Below are 21,422 nucleotides of genomic sequence, written 5' to 3'. Positions count from 1 at the left end.
AACACACAAAATAATTTGATGCAGCATTATGCAATTCTTTTGTTTTCAAACACAAGTGGTTGTTGAACTAGAATGCTGAACCGAAAGTTTTAGTTAGGTTTGGTGTTTCCCTTTTAAGGCTACTTGTTTAAGTGGAAATTTCTAACATCAGTGTGGTGGTGAGCTCAGTTCCTGATTCCAACAGACTCTTGACCTGCCCCTTTTCCTCTCTCCCCTGCACTGACTTAAACCAACATCACCATCAGCAATGCACACCTACCACTACAGTGTTTGTTAGTCTAGTTTTTGTCCATTTTCAAGAAAGCACCTTTTTTTGTCTCTTACGCCCCTCAGAAGAGTCTGTTCATGCTGCTCATGCAAATGGATTTGAAGTCATGTCTGCTTATAATGAAGTGTGTTCCTTCACGTCTGCTCATAGTGAAGTGTGTTCCTCCACGTCTGCTCATAGTGAAGTGTGTTCCTCCACGTCTGCTCATAGTGAAGTGTGTTCCTCCACGTCTGCTCATAGTGAAGTGTGTTCCTCCACGTCTGCTCATAGTGAAGTGTGTTCCTCCACGTCTGCTCATAGTGAAGTGAGTCTCCACACCCCTGTGTATAGTGAAGTGTGCTTACTTCCTCTCCTAGGTCATGTGACAAGGAAAATGCAGCCATCCAAAATGAGAAGTAACCATTGATAGCAGTAACCATTATTAACTCAAAGAAAAGACAACTCACATCATCAAACTCTCACTCTCCTTGACACTGACGACACTGAGGTACTGTAACAACTATTCATTTCTTTGTGATCTTTGTATCTGTCCGAACACAAAAGAAAATATTAACATATTTTAATATTCAGATATTAACTGTCAAGTCGTATCTATAGTGACAGATAAATGCCAGCAAAATATACCTCACGGGCTCGGGTGTTAATAAACTGGTTGGACCCTGCCTCACAGGATCAGGTGTTAAAATCCTGGCCAAGAAGCTGGCTGCCAGCAATTCATTCTATAGTTTTACTGAAGATACACAACCCAGTAGCCACATATTCAAACAATAGTTTGAGAAGTTCAGTCTCACTGGTTATAATGAGGTCTGTATATCAACTGAATGTGTACTTGACTCAGTAACATTACTTATGTAATTATTATGAGTGATGGGGTGAAGTTCTCTAATTATAATTAATTCTTCATTCAGTCTGGGCCATGTGCCTAAGCAGTTGTTAATTCTTTCTCTAAGAAATTGCTACTCATGCCCTCTGATCTCTCAAATTATCTCACTTCCAACACATCACTTCCAACAAAACTAAGACTTTAGAAAATGTTGTTATTATGCTTGTTTTTTTTAAAGTAGGAATAACAAACACAATGTATATCAGGTTAAAGAAGTGACGTGATGGAGCACAGCCAAATTTAGCCACACAGTTACACAAAATAGAAAACTGTCCTAAAAAGTCGTAAGAATTTGGATGAGCAGAAACATCCTCTTTGCTGGGAAAATAAAGTCATAGCATATTTCTCTGGTCCTTTTTCGATTCACATTGACTTTCTAAAGTCCAAATTGACTATGTTGTTTACAATGTTTAAAGCCCTATGTTGCCTAGCAATGACATAACCTGCTGATCTCTTGAAGCATAGTAGCCAATTTCAATCATTTCACTCAGTTGACACAGTCTGTGGAACTCCTTTGGTGGAAGGCGTTTTTCTTCTGAACTCTGAAATAAAGTTTCAGAGAGAATATTAAGAAGGGCCACTCTCTAGGTGTTTTTAGACTAAATGTTTTCTTTTTCAGAGTTAATAAACTATAAACTATGGATAGTTTATTAGATATTTTATTTGTTTGAATTTCCTAAAATGAAGTTTTATGTTATGTTAAGAATGTTATTTTATTAATGCATAATATTATATTCATGAATTCTATTATAGTTTTTTGTTTAAAAATGAAGATGTAAATATAAATAGCTTTATTAGTACTGTTACTACTTAGAGAACATAAAAGACAGACTACAGCATTTTCCAAAATTTTGTCTTTTTTCTTGTTTTTTAATAGCTCCGAGCACCATATCACCTTCAGGTTTTAAACTTCTTAATAATTTTTAACTCTTCCAACAATTATTTCATTTGTTTTTACCTTATGTGTTTCTTTTTACGTACATAAGCAGTTTGTATATGTGCATAGACTGTAACACATTTTGCATTTAAAATCCAAATTAAAAATGATTTAATTAAAAATTATAAACAAACCACCCTTGACCTGTGTTCCAGCTTCTCAGTCTAGTAAAATCAAGGGATTTTTATAACCAAGAATGTGGTGCAACATTTTTTGTCACAGAAAGCCCCCAGGATTCTGCTGCTATGGACCTAAGATTACCAGTCAAGGTCAGATTTTAGAGGAAGAAACAAACATACAAGATGGAGGCTCTGAAGCCTACTCTCTCTCAGAAACCAAACCTCCCTCCTAAACCAAGGCTGGAGTCGCCAAACGCTATCCCCTGCCCTGCTGTGCTGGACAGGGCCATTAGGAGGATAGAGCCAGGCACAGTCCGGCAGAGGGCTCTCAGCTTCATCAACAGAGAGGAAACTGGAAATGAAGCTCTGAGCCGAAATGGAAGGATATCTTCATCCAATCAGGCTGTATTTCAGTGGTCAGAAAGCACAGTGAAAGACCAAATAAAGGGAGTACCACCTTCTAGAGAAAATGAACAGAAACAGAGAAAAGATAAAAAACAAGATATTAAGCAGAGAGAAGGGAACAAGGAAAGAAAGTCATGGAACAAGGACCTGTCACCTGAGTGTGAGGAAGCCGGTCGCTCAGGTATGCCAGTGATTATTTTTTACAGTGAGTGACTTTTGAGTTATAAATCCTACGACAACAATAAAGCTACAAAAGTAAACTGATCAGAAATAAAATTAATTAAAAATAGCATTATAGCAAATGTTTAAACTCCTTTAATGAATTAAAACTAGTGAAGGATTTAACCCTTTCTGTACAGACCCCGACGGCAGTGAGATGGACTCTGTGTCAGGTGCAGGGCTGTGTGAGGAAGGCTCAACAGCACACTCTAGCCCTCTGGAGGAAAAGCACTGCCACTGTGTCTGCCACCTCCACAGGCCTGGCATGAAGCTGGTGTGGGTGCCGCTGCAAGCCGAAGAAAACAACAGTGTGTGCATGGACAGGAAGCTTTCAACTAATGGATCATTAAAGAGGGAAGAGGAAATAATAAACTTATCAAAAGGAGAAACTGACTGGACAGAGGGCAAGGTTACCAAAACAGTGCATGCCGATAATAAAGAAACCACACACCTGGTGAACAAACAGCTGATGAACACACATTTGGCTAACGCATTCCAGCCTTTGCCTTCCAAACACACAACCACTGAAAAATCTCCCACAATGCCTCAGTGCGTCAACTGCCAGAGTTTTCGCTTTCATCATGGACCTCACAAGGAAGCGGAGAAAGAGTCGGAATATGAAACAATGGACACATTTTTCCACCTGTGCTCCTCAGAAACTGGGCATGCAGAAACCCAGTCCAGCCAGCCACTCCCTGCTGAGGAGCCTCTGTATTTAGACCTTCAGCCATCCAATGAGAGTGCTGCTAGTCCCCCAACTCCACCGCCCAGGCCCAAGCTTCCCCCACGGCCATGCTCCACCGCGCATGCTAATCAGAAAGAGAGGCGGTGCACTCAGCCAGTTCTAGCCTATATGCTGTCACCAAGGGGAGGTCGCCCACCAATGAGATCTCCAACTAGCTTTGATAGGGGAAGTAAAAACCCACCATCAGGAAAGCCAAACTTAAAAGGTAAATTATATGAAAGCAGTATCAATATGAACTCTATGTAGGTAGTTTTATGGCACATACAAGCCTATGGCACATGATAGGGTTATGATTAGAGTTATGGTAATAATAATTGTACATACATGATTCAAGGTTTGGTAAATATGTGTGTAAGGCTATGATAAATATAGTTATATGGTTAGGAGTATAACATAAGCATTAGTATAATCCAATATGGGGTATTAATAAAAACATCAACTATCGGATTTCTAATTTATTTAAATTTTATAGAGGAAAAGAAAAGTGATGACAAAGATTCAAAAATGAAGGAGGAGACAGAGTAAGTAAGACCACTTCTCCAGTTCATCTATTGCCAATAACAGAACTCATGCTTAGCCATGATGTTTTGCTGTCATGGCTAATCATAACTGTAGCTGCGTTATTCCCAGCACATAATAAGTCCATGTACCCATCCATACTCAGATGGTCATGACATCACACTCTTTTTTCTGACTCCTTCTCCCTCTGACTCCTTACTCTGTACCCCCCCCCCCCATTTCTATTAGAAATGGAAAACAGGAGCAGGAACCCCGTAGGATATCTCATGACTGGGAGCCAAACAGTGACTATGGTAAGATGATAATCAAACTGTTTTGTACTTGAAGATGATGTTAATCCATCATTTTTTTTCTGCTATGATAATCATAAAAAGTCTGACTCAGAAACAGGATGAAAAGGAATCTGGAATGTTAGATATGTCATGAGAATAATCTGTTTTTAATCTGAAATTCTAAGGCCCCTGGAGACAATCATGAAGCCCTCAGAATCAATTGTGAAATCAGACATCGAAAGTAAAATAAATCCTGTCTGTGTATAACTGCTGTGTGCAGAGCCTTTGTATCAGATGTATCAGGCGAAAGTGTGCAAGGAAGCAGCTGAGTTGCAGGATGACAGCCCCAAAGCCCAAAGGAAGAGCATGAGTGAGTGTTTGGGGATGCAGGGGACTGGGGCCACTGGGAACCCATCCAGGAATGAGCTGCTGGAGATCACATTGTGGCAAGAGCTTCCTGTGGTGAAGGAGAGCAGAGTACTGCAGACACTCACTCATACAGAAAAACATAGACAGGAGGTAAGAGAGAGAGAGAGAGAGAGCACAAAAGAGAAAGAAGTATGTCATCATAAAATCTGAAATTTTCAGGATTAAGAATCTTCAATCATCTTCTTCTCATCTGTAGTGCCTTTTCAAACTTCGACCTTTCACCTTTGTCTTAGTGTATGTTTGAAGTATTGACCTCAGAGGCCTCATATCTGCGCTCACTTCGAGTGCTCAAAGATCACTTCCTGGGGTCACGAGAATTGGATGATACACTGGTTATTCATGACAGGAAGTCGCTATTTTCCAACATTCTGCAGGTGTATGAGGTCAGCGAGAGGTGAGAAAGAGCAAAATATTTCAATAGATTTACCCTTCAGGAGAGTTTTACTGCTGTACATAAATATTCCTGTCCTTGCAGTGTTGAAATCTTTACTACCTGACACCTCTCCTCTCAGGTTTATGCAAGCGCTGCTGGACAGAGTGGATGAGAATGTGCTCATATCTGACATCTGTGATATCATTCATCACCATGCAGAAAAATACTTTTCTGTCTACATAGATTATGTCAGAAACCAGGTTTATCAGGAAAAGACTTACAGCAGACTAATGTAAGACACATATATGAACACACATATACACACATGCCTATATCAACACAAATACACACAGACACAACAATATAATGCATACATGTTCTCTCTCTCTCTCTCTCTCACACACACACACACACTTACTCCTATTTCTCATTTCTCTGACAGTGTGTTGCGTATTGTTCCAACATGGCCAATTAATCTTCATTTCCTTATCTGCAGCACAGCTTCCTCTCAACATATCCTCTACATCATCATATGCTAACAGAAACTTCACAAACACTAAATACTGCCTCTACTCAACATTAAACTCTACACCACATCTACTCTACAGTGCCTCTACCTATATACACAGTGTATACTCTAAATACTATTAATTTTTCATCTATTTATATGTGTCTGGTGTGTGGGTATGATTGCATTGATCTGTGTATATTTGTGTGTAACCTCAGGCAGTGTAACCGAGCATTTGCAGTGATTATGCGGCGGCTGGAGGAATCTCCACTCTGCAGACGCCTCCCCTTCACCTCTTTCATGCTGCTGCCCTTCCAGCGCATCACACGCATCAAAATACTCATCCAGGTCTCTCTCTCTCTCTCTCTCTCTCTCTCTCTCTCTCTCTCTCTCTCTCTCTCTCACACACACACACGCACACACATACACACACACATACACACACACACACATACATACATACATCAAAATACTCATCCAGGTCTCTCTCTCTCTCTCTCTCACACACACACACACACACACACACACACACACACACATACATACATACATCAAAATACTCATCCAGGTCTCTCTCTCTCTCTCTCTCTCTCTCTCTCACACACACACACACACACACACACACACACACGCGCGCGCATCAAAATACTCATCCAGGTCTCTCTCTCTCTCTCTCACACACACACACACACACACACACACACACACACATACACATACATCAAAATACTCATCCAGGTCTCTCTCTTACACACACACACGCATCTAAATACTCATCCAGGTCTCTCTCTCTCTCTCTCTCACACACACACACACCCGCGCATCAAAATACTCATCCAGGTCTCTCTCTCTCTCTCTCACACACACACACACACACACACACACACACATACATCAAAATACTCATCTAGGTCTCTCTCTCTCTCACACACACACACACACACACACACACACACACACACACACACACACACACACACACACACACATACATCAAAATACTCATCCAGGTCTCTCTCTCTCACACACACACACACACCCACACCCACACACACACATCAAAATGCTCATTCAGGTCTCTTTCTTTCTCTCTCTATCCAAATACTTATCCAGGTCTCTCTCTATCTCTCTCTCACACACACACACACACACACACACACACACACACACACACACACACACACTCATATATTGAAATACCTATCTGTTCCCTAAAAAATGCACATTTTACATCTCTCAGCCATATGATACTGAATTGTGTCTAGAGCAGTTTGAAGTGTAAGAGTCTGTTTTATAGCATTCTGTGGTGTGGTGAAATGTTTCTAGAGCATTCTGAAGAGGACAATGGAGGATTCTCATGAGGAAAGCACAGCTTCCCAAGCTCTTGCTACTGTTTCTGAGGTGAGAACGACACTAATCTGTCTTCCTTCTATGTTTGTAGCTGCCAGGCTAGCTGCTTATTTAAAGCTTTGTGTGTTAAAGTATTGAAAGATAAATGAACCTGATTTTGAGTACAAAACAAAGAACATCCGGGAAGAAATAGAGAAGACAACATTATTAACTGCATAAAAAATTTTTTCCATTTGAACTTTTATTTGCATCTAAAAAAAGAAAAAGAAAAATGTGTACAGTGGTAACAGCAACAGACCTGTAACAGCAGGACACTCTTGGTAATTGTTCCATCTTTGTGAGACTGGGAGCTGTAACTCTACAGTTCTTTGCATGGCTGTGTTTGTTGTCAGATCATCAGGGAGGCGAACACACAGGTGGGGAAGATGAAGCAGATGGAAGAACTGATGCACATCGCCAACTTGCTCGAGTTTGACAAACTCAAGGTGTGAAACCACTTAGCACATATTTCACAGTAACACAGACTACGCACTCATTGCCCAAATAATACGTCCTACTCACAAACTATACACGACACAAACTACACACTCTCACAACACAAACTACGCTCCCACAATGCAAGCTACACACTCCCACAGCATCCACATGGAGATGGGTAAAGGTCAGCTCAAACTTCTGGTACCCAAGGTTGCTTGTACTCACTCAGACACGTGCATAGCTTTGACATTTAAGACAAAGAAACAGGTTTTCTACAGAATAAGTGTGTAGTATAAAGCTGACTTGACTGACATACTTAAATAGGGCAATCTACACATTTGCATAAGATTTAAATGAACACTTAACCCTTAGACACTATTGTGTTTTATCCTATAATATTCACAATAGGCCATCCCACTTGTGTCTAAAACACGTTGTTTGGAGAAACAAGGTGAGCTGCAGGAGCTCAGTAAAGCAGGATCACTCTTTGGCTTCAGATTCCGCTTTACACCCATCTACATCTTCCTTTTCAATGACCTCCTCATCCTCACTGCTAGGAAGAGGTAAGTGCAATTATATTTCACCAGGGGGCAAGAACCTTTTATTTACACCCGACTATACATTATACTTTCACCATCTATTCACTTTTACCATATTTTCACTAATTCACCTTCAGTGTACCAATATGGCTAGCTTGTGACAGAGTAGCAGTCTAGCACAAATGATGATATTTCTCTCTTCCATTCGCTCATGTGTTTCCATCACTCCAGCAGTGTGAGTCCAGAGCGGTTTGTCGTTCTGGACCATGCCCACCGCTCTTTGGTGCAAGTCCAGGGTGTTGAGGGTGGGCCAGCCCCCCAACTAGAGCATGCCTTCAGCCTAACCATACTAGAGAATCACCAGGGCAACACCTGTGAGCGCCTGCTCAAGGCCAACACGGAGTAAGTTGCACATGCATGCCACCTAGAAACAGTCATACGCTGTGAAGCAACACACCACCAGAGATAAAACAGAATGGTTTATGGTTACAGTTGAGTAGGGTGGTTCAAGATTAGGATTGAGTGGTTTTAGGATTGAGTAGAGTTGTTTTGGGCTATGGTTATTTGCTACTCTGTAGTGCCTTTATATAACAGGCATTATCACCAGCTTTTGAGAATATAATTTAACTATTGCTAGTTCTCCTTCCCTCATCTTACTTTTGTCCCTTTTTCTTATCTGTTTCTATCCCCCCTCCCCTCCCTTCCAGATCAGACATGCACAGGTGGATAGCTGCATTCCCATCTCTGACTGGAACGCAGGAGGAACAGAAGGAGAAGGTGTATGAGGACTGGGGTGAGCTTCAGTGTAGGAGAAATTATCCCCTATTCCCCAGTTTAGGATGCACATATAAAAAACACGAGTGAGCAATCGTCTCCTTATTTTCAATCGGAATTGGGGAGCTGGGCTGTGAGAACATACAGCATTCACAGCACCTCCACTGTACACATAGTGCATACATCCTTTTATAACCACATAATGATGTGGTGGTATATTACCACCTACTAGTTCTCCCTTTCCCTCAGACAGGTGCACAGGGCCTGTCTGCTTCTGCAGAAAAAATTGTTTCCAAAGAACCAGGGCATATCTATTCTAGTGCTAATCATTCATGGACCCGTTCACTGTTTTATATTTTGATGATTTTATTTTGATACACCAGCCACATGGTATTATTATTTTGTGTGTATTATTCAGCCAATCAAACTATAATTTTAAACTCTAAAAATCTGTTAATACTGTGAGTACATTAATATATGAAAACTAAAATGAAAATTTATGAAACTTTTGACATTTTCCAACAACAGTTACATACAGCAACGCTAGAAGGCAATGGATTTAAAATAGGGGTTTTAAAAAGGAGAACAAAATACTTAAATGGAGTGTAGGTAGCTACTGAAGCAGAACTGGGATCCACTGCTCTAAAGCTTATAAAGCATCATAACAATAATCTAGTCAACAAGACTTTACAACCACATTATTGACCATGGGTTACTACAGCTCAGGATTAAGTGTCTCGATAGCAGTGACACTACAATCCTTGTAGTCCATCAACCCAGTCCGAACCTATTCAAACAGCAGTCCAACCTGAGGTAAGCAGCTCTGCTCTACTGGTCCCTGTAAGCCTGCCTCAGGAGCATGAGGGACAGAACAACAATTCCCTGCCTTCTTATACTTATACGTGTGTGTGTGTGTGTGTGTGTGTGTGTGTGTGTGTGTGTGTGTGTGTGTGTGTGTGTGTTTAGATTGCCCTCAGGTACAGTGCATCTGTCAATATGTTGCAAAACAAGCTGATGAGCTCAGTTTAGAACCCTCTGATGTCATCAATGTTATACGCAAAACAAATGAGGGTAAGGCTATAAAAAATTAGAAGCACATTTAATTTAAAGAGATTAGGCACTGTTCAACATTGTTTTTCTGTCTTTCCATGGCAAGGGTGGTATGAGGGAATCCGTCTTTCAGACAGACAGAGGGGCTGGTTTCCCCAGGAGACTGTTGCTGAGGTAACCAACGAGCACCAGCGACGCCGGAACCTGAGAGAACAATTTAGACTGGCACAGGCAGCCAATCATATTGTTCAGCGCTGAAATTTGCCAAAAGATTCCAATCTGGTTGCTGAGCTTGAGTACAGGCCACTCATTACTTCCCATCTTCAAAGCATTCTGTATATAGTATAGTAGGCTGCTAATTGTACAAGAAGTTAAAGGTATAAAATGTAACCCTAGATCATTAATTTCATTTAAAATGATCACTGAGAAATAAAACAATTTAAAGTGAAATATTTGATTAAAAGCCTAGTTATTTCTAAGCAGGATGTGTTGCATTCTCGATGGGAACATAAAGATGCACCAGAATGTCCAGAAAAATGAAAACTTTTATTGTAAAGATTTAAGTCACTCAAGTGGGGGCAAAGGACAAAAGGGACCAATGGCCACCTTTCTCTCTGCTGCCGGGATCCACCTTTGTCATTGTGGCTATTATGCAGGTGTATGCAGGAAATATTACTATTGTTTTCGACAAATAGACACAGACAAAGAGCAATCGTGTGATGTCCGCTTTTCTCTTGATTCTCCTCCCACCAAATAAGTGCAGTCAACTTAAATTTAAGGTGGGTTTTATGAAAGAATCACTCACCCATTAGTGACATCATCCGCCTGACAAGCAGAACCACACCTCCATTAGTGACACCATCCCCCCCCCCAACAAGCAAAACCACACCTCCATTAGTGACACCATCCCCCCCCCAACAAGCAAAACCACACCTCCATTAGTGACATCATCCCCCAGCATGTAGACAACTTTTTTTTATATCTGTATAAGCATATTGTGTCACTTTAGATACACAATAAGCAAGTTGAAAAGGCCTGGACACACCTCCACTCTTACCGTATTTTGCCCCCTGGCTTAAATGTTGCTGTTTAACTCAACATTTTTCTTTGGGTATCTTTAGTGTTTTGAGTTTTATGGTGCCTCCCTTGAGCTGGGGTTGCAATAGTGGTGTTTCCCAACCCTGCTCCAGGAGCCCTCCAGTACTTCAACACAGCTTTAGCTAAGTGCCTGAGAAGCTGGGTTGTCACATCAGAAAAACTGCTACATTCCTAACCACTACGACCACTTCTGTAGCTTCAATTGCTCCGGAAATTGTGAAAATCACCAGTGTTTACTACTAATGAGCTCCAGGGATATGGAGTCTTACAGTACTGTGTGCTAGTGATGTATTGATGTATGCTAATGACCTGTCTGTGCGTGTGTGCCGATTTACCGGTGCTCTTGTTGGAAGTGAGTGACGAAGGTGGAGGACTGGGAGGGAAGCTGGGGAGCAGCATGGAGTGTGGCTGGTAGAGGCTGGGACTGCCACCACTGCTCTCCAGATACACACACATTAGAGGTACACTGCGGGAAAACAGCCTTTCATAAGTGGTCATTCACAGTCAGCATTTTTCATAAGGCTCTGCTGGGGATAAAGCGGCACTGCTCTGCTTAATTCCTGCAGCTGCACTGACCTGCAATGTTCTGAGTGGTCCTACCCCACCCCCACCCCCACCCCCACCACCCGCTTCCCAACACACATGCTCCACAACTATAAACACATTCTGTCTATTTATTTATTCATCTTTGTCTATCTAATCTAACCAACCTTCAATGTGCACACCTACGTTTACAGCTCATCACATTACAGAAAAGGAGTTAAGGACTTTTGCACCAGATAAACTGAATATTATGGCTCTCATTTTCCATGTAGAATAGTTCTAGAATTAAAGGACCTGAGGAATAGTACAGGTGTGTCTGTGGCAGCTGTACACCCTTCCAGGTACACCAATGTATGTGTTTGCACTTCTGTAATACACCTGATTCTGGCTCACCTATATGGGAGTTGTGGTCTCAGGTGGGCAGGACCTGGGGGCATATATCTCTCTTCATTTGTGTAGATCACATGGCCACCTTCATGCTGGGAGTGTTGTAAAAGGGGAAACAGCATGAGGGAAGTGGAGTCCTGAGCTCTATTTGCACAGTAGGGAGATAATGGACCAGGTACCAACAATCACAGAGTTCTGCAACACCAGCTAGATCCAGGAAGATGTGTCAGTGGCTTAGAGTGGAATGAGAGGACAGCTCTCACCACATCCCGGCACTTTATTGATTTGCAAGAAATCATGGCTGGCTGATCTGTGCACATGCAACGCTCCATAAACTCTGATTTAGAGCAGTTCCTCTACTCACAGTGATGGAGGAGCCGCAGGAGGCTGCTGGAAAGCTGAACAGAGCCTTGAAGCAGGTCGTTCCAAGTGGGCCACATGCTGTGTCCAGCAGTGCTGTGTGCTCAGGATCCACAGGATGGAACGCACCAGCTGTGTCCACCAGCACAACTATGCGCCAGTCCAGCAGACACACTGCCGAGAGCGTCACAGTTTGCACAGAAATGTTTATTGACATTTCTCCATATATTTAGTAGACACCAGAGCAAGAGGTTTCTTCTGGTCCACAGTATGACACAGCAACAGTACAGCAGGACTACAAAAAACATACATCTTCAGAGCCCCCTCCTCCTGACCAGATCCCAGTCATCTGAATAAGGTCCAACCTTATTCCATTATGCTACTTCTTAAATTATCTAAATGTAGGTTGTAACTGGTATCAACGCCTTCACTTACACTCAGATTAAATAAAAAAATGTTCACTACAACAGTAGCAAGGAGATAGATATATCTTTGGATAATTAGAGTCATTTGGATAATTTGTCAAAACACAAGTAAATTAAAAAACAATAGTCTGAAGAACAGACTATATTAAAGAGACAGAGAAATGAAAAGTTTTTTAAAATAAATATTAAGACAGGAAAATGATGATCATCATAGTCACAAGATGCTTTTTGTTCTCCTGACTCCCTTTACTGGGAGCACTGTACCCTGTAGTCCATTCCTGGTCCATATAAGGGCACCTCCGCACTAAAATAGCCCTCGTAACTGTTCAGAGTGTATTGGCCAGACCGCACCAGGTCCCAGTCCAAACGGTACCCTCCCACATACACTGTCCACTCTGAGTCTATGGTCCCATAATGCAACATTATGCGCACACCACCGGCATTGCACTCCCCATCCAGCCATGGTAGCACTGTAGAAGTTCAAAGAACAAAACTTTGAAGGTTATTACTTACAATAACAGACATCCCGAATGTAATTAATCAACATTAAATCACCAACATCCTGTAGGTGAGTGTGCACAGTAGCAGACTGGTGGAAGGTCTCTCCACTGGGTGACAGTATGAAGGAGAAGCACACAGAGAGCGTGAAGCTCGGGTAGCTCTTGCCCAGATACTGCACACAGAGAATCAAATACCCACTGCAGTAAATATAGATCTGCTTCTACAGATAACTACAGATCTGTTTCTATAGATAATCACAAATCCATCCAATTTATGCTGAAGGAAAAAGAGCTGAGGTGAAGATGAACAATGCAGAGAGTGGGGGAGGGCAGAGAGTGGGTGTGTGAAGGGCACCTGGAGTAGGTATCAGTGTGTACCATTGGAAAAGGGCACCTGAGAGATGTGGACCCCGCTCAACTCCGCCTCTTCCACCCTCATCAGCTGACCTTCTAAAGTTACGTTCAGCAGTGCCACATCCCATGTAAACCAGCCGACCGCAACTGCAAACTCACCCACTGAGGGGACTGCCTTTGAGAGAGAGAGAGAGAGAGAGAGAGCGAGAGTGTCTTAATTAATGATGGCAGCTTTTATGTGTGTGCACGCATGTTTATGGATTGTGCTGGATGTGCATATGTGTATGTGTATCTGTCTTACGTTTGGTGATCCTGATTCGGTATGGATGGCGCTGAATTGTGTGGGTCCTTAAAGTGCACTTTTGGGTGTAGCTCCACATTGCGTCCTCCCACTCAAGCAACACCTGCATATCCACTGCATATGTCAGAGTACAGACCTCCAGCAACCCCGCTCTGCACAAACACATGTCAGGTCAAGCATAATGGATGTCTGTATGAGTGGAGGAATATTGTCTAAGAAAAATATTTATAACTTTTAACCCAAAAGTATATGCAAGAATGCAACTTTGTACATATCTGAGAATGTGAGTGTATGTGCATCTATGAGCACATCTGTGTATGTGTGTTTGTGCATCAATGGGAGTGTTTGAGTGTGTATGTGTGTGTGAATCATTGAGATTGTGTGTGCATCTGTAAGAATGTTCGTATACCTTTGATTCATCCTCCTTCAGCTCCAAATGGAGTATGCATGTCTATAGTTCGATTATTATAGTGGATTTCATAACCCTGGTGATGAGCTGCACATGCACTGAGAGAGTGTCCCCTCACACCCACTTTCAAGCTCTTGTGTGTGAGGGGAGAGTGCACCAGCGGTAAGGGGACCAGGGGCAGAGACCAGAGCATCTTATCCCTGCCCCAATGCTCTCGGCCTGAGGGGAGGAGGGAGGGAGGACAGGAAAGGGAATGGGCATGCATTGTGTAGACTGTAGAAGCAGAAGAATAAGTCTAATATTCTGCTTAGTATAGGAAAGGCATAATCATAGAGCAGGCCACTGTGGTGTCTACTCTGAGCAGAGTCCACTGGTGCCTGTATAAGATGGTGGCACCAACCACCTCCATCAGAACATCACCCTCCTGCTGGCAGTAACACACAGCCATGTTCCCATGACTCAATTTTACAAGGTTAGTGGTGCATCCAACACACACACACACACATACACACATACACACACACACACACAAACACACACACTATCAGCATTTGTTTTATTTGGAACAACTTATAAAATATAAATATAAGTCTACAGAGATTATATATATAAATAAATAAAATCAGTATACATTATGCGACTGAGTACTCCTTGGGAATTAAATTCATGATCTTAATTTTGCTAACACATTGCTCTCACCAAGTCCTGGATAGTGGATCTTCAGAATCAGACCTTGGCACCACTGCTGTTCCGGCTCTTCTACCAGGTGAGCTACAGCCCCACCCCCACATCTGACTACAGTTTGCTTTCTAGATTTGTGTATCCACAAATGGCAATATTTAGGAATACAGTTCAATCCTCTTGATCAGGTTACTCACGAAACCCTGAAACTGCCAGATTCATTCACACATCACCCAAATAATGTATTAAGAACTCAAACTCTAGCTAACATTCCTGAGCACCCAACAGCCCCTTTATAGAGGACTTTAGATCTCCTCGCTGTACTACAATAAAAGGTTCTATTGTAGAGGAATGTTCGATATCAAATAGAAATAGAAACTTGAAGCAGCAGTACTGTAAAACTGTTCTGGCCTTGTAAAGCTGGGACAGCCTGAGTGCGTGTGTTTTATAGAGATATAGAGATCTGGCACTGTACATGTGGTGTTCACGACCTGCAGTCTGTAGGCCATTCTGGATCCATAGCCACAGTGAAGGAGGATGCGAGCTCTGCTCTCAGCTCTCTCTCTAGCCTCAGCTGTGGTGCTGATGTGGTACCCCAGCAGATGGACTAGGTGAACAGGGACCATCTCCTCCTGCAGAGGAACCCAGCTGGGCTGCTGATGCAGCTCAGGAACCCAGCAGGATCCTGCAGGACAAGTAGAGAAAGAAAATAGCCAACAGATAAAACCAAGCTAAGTTTAGAAAAAAAGACAAGTCTGCCTTACCACTGGAGCTAGTGTGAGCCACTCCATACCCCACCTATGGTTGGAGGGGACCTGCTTCATCACAGACACCTGCAGACAGACAAACAGAAAAACAGCAGTCAGATACATAAATTCTTTATTTGAGATGTGTCAAATTTGAAGAAAGTATCAATGGCATTCTAGTCCCAGTCGTAAGCACCTCCATATAGTTCTCCTCACAGAGGATCTCTCGTGGGCTCCAGGGCACCTGGAGGTTGCAGGAGAGTAGCACAGACTGCAAGCTTTCCTCTCCATCAGGAGCTTCACTCACAAACCACAACTGCAGTTGAAATTTTGTGTCCCCCTGAAAACAATCAGCAAATCACTGTACATCATTAAGGATATTCAGCTAATCTCTCAAAGAATGTGCCATCACTGCACCAGTGACATATGATCAGTTACTGCTCCTTTAGCACAACAGAGCATACTGGGCCAAATGTATGGACACAAAGCTCAAATGAACATATGATTTTCAGTGCTGAATCCTTTGAGCAAATTAGCAGTGGGACCCTGATGGCTGGGACTAAAAGACTTTAATTTAGAATCTCAAATGACAGAGTAACAATCTCATTCAAGCCAATGATGATGGAAAAAAATAATCATTTTATGACTACCCATTTAGTCAGTGTTTACACTGAATCTGCTAATGGAAAGACTCTTGGCAGTTGTGACTCACCTGGTTCTTGACCAGACAGGAAAAGTAGGACACACATAGGGACAGATCCCCCCAGGGGTCCATCTGCAGGTGTGTAGCCACACTCAGCTGCCCAGTGGCCCGAAACTGTACGCATTACAGGTCCACCTGCCATAGCGTGAGGACATGCTGACGCTTCTCTAAAATTATGAGGTTCATTTTTCAAGAAATGATCACATCAGATTTAGTCTCTTGATCCAGTCCAGAAACCAAAAGTGTATTATTTAACTTGTGGTAAACACATTCATGTACAAATCAACTGACCAAACTCAGGTACATGGTGACTTCAGCCTCGACATTCTCTGTGTAGCACATGGTCACTGACAGTGTTCATGTTTTGCAATTAAGCAGAAGCATGCAAGGTGACCTGCTTACCCTGCACATAAAATCGGTATGTGGGGCCGAGGAAATGGGTCTTGATGAACAGAAGAAGGTTTCACACATCTGACCTGGAGACAAAAAGATATAGGAAAGGAAAGTTTCCATTTTGTAAATCAGCTGTGGAATTTAGCTTTTAAAAGTTGCCAGTAGTTAAGCAGCTGTAGACTTATAAATTTTCATCAAAGATTGCTGAACGGGTGGTTAAAATGCTTATCATTTGGTGCAGTGTGAAATAATCTTAACAGGAAGAATCCAAACAAAATTGTGCTAAGGATGAATAAGAAAAAAAAAAAATCACAGCCTCACTTTTCCCAGAAGACTCAACTTTCATTAGAGAATAGATTTACATGTTTCGTCTCAACATACACTGAAATAATTGAATATACAAATAACCTCAAAAACTGAAATTGGCAGGTTTGGAGAAAATAAATTCACCAAACCACTTTCTCGTAATGCATATGAGTCATGTGAGTATGATATAAGTGAATGTAATATGTTCATATAATGTATGGATGACTTTTGAAGATGCCCTTGAACAAAACAGAAGGTTCAGGTGGAGTCTCTCTGATTGACATTGTTTTAATTAAATTGTGAATCCACGTGACAGACTGTTTGTCGTAAGTTAAGAATTCTGTTTAATGATTCACTGTAGGATCCCAAACCTGCATGTGCAAATATATATATAAAAAAAGCGAAAGCGAGATAGTACACAAATATTTAGATACATATTTCCACTAAAACACACACACACACACACACACACACACTCTGAACGCACCGCGAAAATCATTTATTCTTCTATGGGTGCCTTCGAGTAGCACAAAATAAATCATTTGCAATGTAATGATTCGCATATCAGTGATAACCAAGACCTTATTATTTTATCTGTTTGTTATTCATTGTAAGCAAACATTTACGATACGCGTTCATACATTATCGTATAAAAGAAGTTGCTCGACGCGTTACATGAGTCATGTGACGTGATTACGACACCATAAACGAAACAGTTCCGGCAATATGGAGGCTGTTGTTAACGATGTTGTTGCCCCCGAAGATCTTGAGGTAAAGTACTAATTTTCTATTCCTTTTACTTTATAGATTTTGTTTTTGAAAAGCGAAATGTGTACCTGTATTATTGTAAAATCTTTACAAAATAAATGGATGTTTAAAAGTGAAAGGAAACAGACATGTAACTTAGCTAGTTAGCTACCTACTTATTCTCACAGTTGTCTAACTATAAACATTTAAACTCTCGTGCGTTTTCAGAAATTTGAGAAGAAATATAATGCGGAACTGGCAAAGGGTAGCGTTTCTAAAGACACTAAATTCGAGTATGCGTGGTGTCTGATTCGAAGCAAACACCCCAAGGACATCAGAAAAGGAATCGTGCTCCTAGATGGTGAGGACTAATTAGGAATTTACTGTTCTATACTGCAGAACTTCTCTGAGTGTGTATGAGAAGACTGAGCACCTGGTCTCCAACTGGGGTCTTTCAGGCAGCAAACGTCTGCGTTGGCCACCAGACCAAAGAGCACAACACATGCATTTTTTTTTTAAAGATGCACATGTTTTTAGGTGGATTTTATTGGTGCGTTTTTGAATGCGTGTACCACACAAGCCACCCTCAGTGAAATGTTTGGGTATCAGTTTGGCCTAACTAAAGCAAATGTATTAATCATATATTCCACAGAGCTTATTCATAAAGGGACCAAAGATGATCAGAGGGATTACCTATTTTACCTGGCTGTTGCAAACTACAAACTGAAGGTGATTTATACGTTCTCAAAAAGACATGTTCACAAACTCAGGTCATGCAGAGATTGACTGTCCTTCCACCTCTGCTGTGTCTAGGAGTATGAGAGGGGGCTGAAGTACATCAGGACCTTACTCAAGAATGAACCAGGCAACACCCAGGCACTGGAACTCGAGAAACTCATAGACAAGGCCATGAAGAGAGGTCAGCAATCCTGATTTGTGTGCACAATTGGGTCTTCTGAAAGTGGCCTTATGTGTGATTGGACATATCAGCATTAGCAATGCCAGTCTAAATCAGCTTTTAAAAACCAGTCAATCCTTGTTCAGTAATTACTTCTGCACATTGCATCATTTGCACAAGCACTGTCAGCATGAACAATGTCCTAAATCTTGTAATATTTTCTTTCTCCTTTACTTTTTATAGATGGGTTGGTCGGTATGGCGATTGTTGGAGGCATTGGTCTAGGTGTGGCTGGATTGGCTGGTCTGATTGGCCTAGCTGTGGCTAAGAAGGCTGCATGAGAAAATCGGCACACTCAATTATCATGAAGGTGTCTAGGTGGGAACATGGTGAGATTAAACCACGCCTCCCCTCATTGTGTATTTGATTGAACTGAAGCTAACCCTTTGACGCCTTACTAGTTCTTTGGCAATTTACCCAGATAATGTCAGTGCTTTCCATATTACATATTATACTAACTCAAGGAGTTTTCTGTTAGCTTTATTGTAAAATGCACTGACATGTTGAACCACAGTCCACCTGACCATTGTAACATGAAAGGGGTTGTTTATTCTTTTATGGCATGGAATTATTGTTCAGTTCATTGCTTCTGTGTCCTGAGGCTGTGCTAGTACTTATGGGTTTTTGTCATAAGAATGGTGTGATCAGCTCAAGGTGGTAAAATGGGTAGTTACTTATCCTCTGACTAAAAACAGTTTTGTTTTTAGGTGCATTTTATTAGTCTTTGAGTGCTTGTACCACATCAGCCATTATTATTGTAATTTGAGTATCAATTTGATCAAACTAATTCAAGCAATTTCCACAACTACATAATAAATGTTTTCCTCATTAAGAGTGAGGAGTAAAATGTATCTGGATTCTTATTTGTAATTAACCATCTTAACAGGGTTTGAATGCTGTAATTCAATGTGCATATCTTTACAGCTCTGCTTATTTTTTCAGTTTTGACATTATTGTGGGGAAACTTGCTATGGTTTAATTGGAAGTGTGTGTGTCATAGAAAAGAGGAAACGTTTTACCTACAGAACTGCTGTTGTGAGCAGTTGGATCAAAGGTAGATCATGTTGGGGAACATGCTGACTTTAAGCCCCCCCACCCCCCAAGCGAAAATCTAACATATCCTTACTGTTAACGTCAAGTTGAACCATGGCTTAGTATTTTTTATTAAGGGGCAGTGATGAGCATTTAATTTGTTAGTGTCAACAAAGGAAACTGCACAAAACATCTGTTTCTAATCTTCACAGTAACTTCGTGTGTGTGGTTCCTTTAAACAGTCCACAGGGGGGCACCTGTGTAACATTTTTACATTAAAGGTTTGGGACAGAAATATTCCTTCCATAATTTAAAAAAAAATCAATACTCAGATCTTTAGCACTAGTTTATTGCTGGTGTTCAAGACTGTGTATATTAAACCAAAAACAACAGTAATCATTTATTCTTAAAGATTTCTGGGGGTACTGGTAGGATTTAGAGTGTTTATAATATGCATGTATTGTAGATGGAGGTAATGTGGAAAATCCACACTAAATGTCAATCCTGTGTTTTGGAGAACTCGCAGAACATAGTTCACAAAGGGGGGGGGGTCTCTCTTCTGGCAAAAAATGTAATTAATTAAAATTCTTCTTGTTCCTGTTTATCTGTTGCCTAAGAAAACTATTAATCTTTGCTGGGTTTTTTGTATAATCTACAGAATTTCACATTTTTCACATCTTGTACTGAAGCAATTCTTCAGTTTGTTTGTGTGCAGTAATGAACACTGCATCCTGGGAGTTACTTCAGAAACACTGTAAATAAAAGCAAAGTATTAACACCCTGTGTTAGTGTACCATATTACATATCATGTTTGCTGGTGTACCTCCTGTTGATGGTATAGAATAGCTCAGTTTTCTGAGACATGAAAGGACTTGGATGCATGAGATGAAAGGAAATGAGTATAATGGAGGGAGCTAATGAGTGGAGGAGGAGTAAACGGTGAGAAGAAAGTTCACTCAGTTTCTATTGCTGATAAAGCTCAAACATATAGAAACCCTTCTGAGATTACCAGTGGAAGGTGTCTGGTTTTATAGCCTTCCCCATTCTCAGTAGCTGATCTGATAACACATTCACATGGCATGATTTGTGAGTACTTGTGGCCATAATAACTGATCACGGTGTTTTTAGAAGCTTATAACTGGAAGTTGCTGGTTAGACATAATGGAACACAGTAAAGTATGTATGATGAGAAGGCTAAATGGGGGGAAAAATGCATTTAGGTTAAATGGGGGGGGGGAAAAAAATGCAAACAAACTATTATAGAGCATTCTATTTTGTGGGGTGAGTGACTGATGCTTGCTATTAGCTGTGTTGGATTTTTAATTCACTTTGTTGGTATCAGAGCTGAGGCTGGGGGGACTAACTCAGCTCCTAGGTATTCTCTACTTCACAAGGTTTAGTTTACCTCTAATCTAAAACATTCTGTTATGCATGAGATCCACCTAGTCTTTTGTACTTATTTTTCTGTCTTCTGGGTAACATCACTGCCTCCCCTGTGGGGCTCTTAACATGACTGAAAAAATGTTAATTGCTCTGGAAAAGACCATTTGCCAAAATAATTAAAATGTAAATTCAAAAAATGTTTTGACTCAAAGTGTACCTGCGCCAGTGC

At 41.3% G+C, this 21,422-nt stretch overlaps 2 protein-coding genes across 3 annotated transcripts; both read left to right on the top strand.

Annotated features, from left to right (window-relative positions):
* The first annotated feature begins 667 nt into the window (after nt 1–667).
* On the top strand, nt 668–10,317 carry arhgef15 (Rho guanine nucleotide exchange factor (GEF) 15). 2 transcript variants are annotated; one of them, XM_027020056.2, is made up of 16 exons: nt 668–755; nt 2,311–2,793; nt 2,972–3,781; nt 4,049–4,097; nt 4,324–4,388; nt 4,648–4,886; nt 5,030–5,190; nt 5,309–5,461; nt 5,896–6,025; nt 7,004–7,078; nt 7,420–7,512; nt 7,913–8,067; nt 8,278–8,445; nt 8,751–8,836; nt 9,784–9,888; nt 9,974–10,317. In XM_027020056.2, exons 2-16 carry the CDS (start codon nt 2,391–2,393, stop codon nt 10,123–10,125), a joined length of 2,844 nt encoding a protein of 947 aa, XP_026875857.2. In that variant the 5' UTR covers nt 668–755; nt 2,311–2,390; the 3' UTR covers nt 10,126–10,317. The 2 variants fall into 2 exon arrangements, with proteins under 2 accessions (XP_026875857.2, XP_026875856.2); XM_027020055.2 differs by having other exon boundaries at nt 8,275–8,445.
* Nucleotides 10,318–17,768: 7,451 nt separating this feature from the next.
* LOC113583641 (mitochondrial fission 1 protein) lies at nt 17,769–20,591 on the top strand. Its single transcript, XM_027020077.2, has 5 exons — nt 17,769–17,844; nt 18,049–18,181; nt 18,473–18,549; nt 18,634–18,739; nt 18,962–20,591. The coding sequence occupies exons 1-5, from the start codon at nt 17,800–17,802 to the stop codon at nt 19,057–19,059; spliced, it is 459 nt and encodes a 152-aa protein (XP_026875878.1). The 5' UTR covers nt 17,769–17,799; the 3' UTR covers nt 19,060–20,591.
* Nucleotides 20,592–21,422: the final 831 nt, after the last annotated feature.

This window comes from Electrophorus electricus, chromosome 6 (genome assembly GCF_013358815.1).
Source record: "Electrophorus electricus isolate fEleEle1 chromosome 6, fEleEle1.pri, whole genome shotgun sequence".
NCBI lineage: Eukaryota > Metazoa > Chordata > Actinopteri > Gymnotiformes > Gymnotidae > Electrophorus > Electrophorus electricus.
The sequence above is the reverse complement of the archived record's forward strand: the minus strand, read 5'-3'. Positions and strand labels throughout refer to the sequence as shown.

What these genes read in the sequence shown, in the direction of transcription:
- arhgef15 (XM_027020055.2), top strand. Translation starts at nt 2,391, where the DNA reads ATGGAGGCTCTGAAGCCTACTCTCTCTCAGAAACCAAACCTCCCTCCT. An exon ending in CTCTTGCTACTGTTTCTGAG is followed by an intron (nt 7,079 to 7,419) that starts GTGAGAACGACA and finishes GTTTGTTGTCAG; the next exon opens with ATCATCAGGGAGGCGAACAC. An exon ending in CTGCTCAAGGCCAACACGGA is followed by an intron (nt 8,446 to 8,750) that starts GTAAGTTGCACA and finishes CCTCCCTTCCAG; the next exon opens with ATCAGACATGCACAGGTGGA.
- LOC113583641 (XM_027020077.2), top strand. Translation starts at nt 17,800, where the DNA reads ATGGAGGCTGTTGTTAACGATGTTGTTGCCCCCGAAGATCTTGAG. An exon ending in TTGCCCCCGAAGATCTTGAG is followed by an intron (nt 17,845 to 18,048) that starts GTAAAGTACTAA and finishes GTGCGTTTTCAG; the next exon opens with AAATTTGAGAAGAAATATAA. An exon ending in AGGAATCGTGCTCCTAGATG is followed by an intron (nt 18,182 to 18,472) that starts GTGAGGACTAAT and finishes TATATTCCACAG; the next exon opens with AGCTTATTCATAAAGGGACC.